This window comes from Propithecus coquereli, unplaced genomic scaffold (assembly GCF_000956105.1).
Source record: "Propithecus coquereli isolate 6110/MARCELLA unplaced genomic scaffold, Pcoq_1.0 Scaffold764, whole genome shotgun sequence".
Lineage (NCBI taxonomy): Eukaryota > Metazoa > Chordata > Mammalia > Primates > Indriidae > Propithecus > Propithecus coquereli.
The window spans coordinates 262,832-265,757 of NW_012153774.1; the positions used below are offsets into that span (position 1 = coordinate 262,832).

Sequence of the window (2,926 nt, forward strand, 5' to 3'; positions counted from 1 at the left end):
CCTACAGTCTGTTCACCAGAGTAGTCAAAGCGATACTTTCATGACATAGGTTGGATCACATCATTCTTTTGCTTAAAATTTTCCAATGGTTTCCTGTGACAACTTGGGCTAAAAGCCAAAGTTCTCGAGAGCAAGCTCTTCCATCCCATCTGCTGTCCCTCTCCCCTTCAACCGCAACACTCCAGCCACTCTGAACAATCCGCTACTCCTTGACTCTAACAAGCACACTCCTCTCTCAGAGCCTCTGCTCCTCTCTCCTTGGCCTGGAATGATCGTCCCTGGATATGGACAGAGCCATGCATCTTGCTCCCTCCACTGTGCTTCGGGTCAGTCAGTCTCTGCTCAGTTGTTACCTCCCCAGAGGATCCTCCCTCACTCAGCCACCCTTTTAAAAATGGACCACGCTATGACTTATCCCTCATCTTGCCTTTTCTTCAGTGTACTTCATTGCCCCCAAATTATACTTTTTACTATCTGCTTCCACCCACACACTCCTTAAAGGCGGGGATCTTGTTCGATGCTACGTCCTCAGTGCTTAGAACGTGCCTGGATCACAGAAGTTGCTCAGTATCTGTTGCATAAATAAATAAACTCTGACCAAGAATGCCTGCTTTTCCAATATCCAGGCATTAGAAGTCTTTATAATTTTTGCCAACAGATAATGTGAGAAATAGTACCTCTTTAATTTGTATTTCTTGAATATGAGTATAGTTGAGTGTCCTGTTTTTTGGGTTGGCCTTTGTGTTTTTCTCAGAAAACTCTTTCCATATCTCTTGCTCAACTTTTCTTTTTCCCATTGCTTTGGAAGAGGTACTGATACATTAAAGAAATTATTTCTTTGTCCCATCATATACTACAAATATATTTTCCCAGTTTGTCCTTTGTCTTTGACTATGTAGTCATGTTATCAGTCTTTTCCTTTTAGCTTCTGGGTTTGAGGCATGCTTAGAAAGTCCTTCCCTGTTCTAAGATCATCAAAGCATTCATACTTGTTTTCTTCTAATATTTTTATATATTTATATATAAAAGATTATAATGTTTAGATTTTTTTTTTTTTTTTTTTTTGAGACAGAGTCTCACTGTGTTGCCCAGGCTAGAGTGCCGTGGCGTCAGCCTAGCTCACAGCAACCTCAAACTCCTGGGCTCAAGCGATCCTCCTGCCTCAGCCTCCCGAGTAGCTGGGACTACAGGCATGTGCCACCATGCCCCGCTAATTTTTTCTATATATGTATTTTTAGTTGTCCAGATCATTTCCCTCTATTTTTCAGTAGAGACGGGGTCTCACTCTTGCTCAGGCTGGTGTCGAACTCCTGACCTTGAGCGATCCACCCGCCTCGGCCTCCCAGAGTGCTAGGATTACAGGCGTGAGCCACCGCACCGGGCCAATGTTTAGATCTTTGATCTGGGATTTAACTTGGGGGTATAAAGAGTAAGGAAATGATTTTTTTAAAGTAAATTTAGCTTTAAAATACCATAAAAACTAATTTCTAGATATTATATAATTTATTGTTTTAACTTTCTCAAATATTCATAATTTGTAAAATACAAAGTTGACCTGTTTTACAATATAAATTTTTATAAGTACATTGATACATATATGTATATATATGAATGTGTATCTCTATGCAATAAAATATTTTCCACAATTCTTTGGAAGTCATATTACAATTTGACATTATTATCACTATTAAAGTATTTTTCAAAAAAAGTTTCTATTTCATTTTTCTCAATGCCTTCTTGCTTTCCTGGATCTTCTAGATTTCTTTTTTGTTTTACTGTATTTGTTTTTAAAAAGTTTCCTTTCAATTAAGCTCACTTCTTCATGGAGTAAGGAGGTCTTTATTCTTAGCAGGAAGGAGAAGAGATTTAGTATAAACTGGTAACTCAGAGAAAAGTTTGATTCTTCATAGGTTGTCAAATGTTTACAGTAGCTAGAAGGAAAAGAAAAAATGTTAAGTTCTCTTTAAATGGTAATTTAGAAATGCATCCACAAACCCCTAAACTTCCCCCAAATAATTTAGCAAATATATATGGTCAAGCTTAAAATAGTACTCTGAGCTGGAAGGAAACTTAGAACAATTTGGTAAAACTCCTTAACTCTACAAAGGAAAAATTTTTCCCAGTGTCCATGGCCACCATGGAAGGGACACAAGTGGTGCTGGGAGGTGGGTCTCAGGCCTCCTCACCCAGAGTTTCCTCCACTCCAGATGGGTCACTACCCCACCTTCTTACCATGGGCAAGGCAAACAAAAGCACAAAAGAAGAGATTCTGAACATATTTTTAAAATAAACTAAAGAAAACAATAATCTCTGACTCCCAGTCAAAATAAGAACTCAGGCTTTATAATGTAGCTTTGCAATCCTGTATATACTGTAGAAAAAAGAGTTTGCCAAGCAATTTCACTTATTTGAAAATAGGCAAACCTGAAGTTGATCAAATCTCTAACGCTAACTGTCAATCTCTAACTACACCAAATTATAGGCAATCCAGGGATAGAGGAACAAGTTAAATAGCATCATATGGCTGTCATCAGTAAAATCCAGACTATGGGAAATTTTATAGGACGCATATGACGGGGATTACTCAGCAAGTACATTGTAAGGGGGGAAAAAAGAGAGAGAGAGAAAAAGAAGGGAACCTTATGAACTAAAACACTTAAGGTTTATATCCACCATGCAATATATGGGCCTTATTTGGATTCTGAGTTAAACTCATTAAAAAAATTATATGACAACTGGGAATATCTAAACATTGACTGCATGTTTTATAATATTAAGAAATTAGTACTGGCCGGGCGCGGTGGCTCACGCCTGTAATCCTAGCACTCTGGGAGGCCGAGGCGGGTGGATCGCTCAAGGTCAGGAGTTCCAGACCAGCCTGAGCAAGAGCGAGGGACCCCGTCTCTATTAAAAAATAGAAAAAAAT

General features: G+C 38.7%; 1 protein-coding gene across 1 annotated transcript in view; it reads right to left on the reverse strand.

The window, feature by feature from the left end:
• Nucleotides 1-1,726: 1,726 nt before the first annotated feature.
• The window catches only part of TAF1B (TATA box binding protein (TBP)-associated factor, RNA polymerase I, B, 63kDa), a 109,111-nt gene continuing 107,911 nt past the window's right edge, over nt 1,727-2,926 (reverse strand). Inside the window, exon 13 of the mRNA XM_012662432.1 lies at nt 1,727-1,931. Coding sequence (XP_012517886.1) covers nt 1,727-1,931 — 205 coding nt within the window. The remainder of the gene's footprint in view (nt 1,932-2,926) is intronic.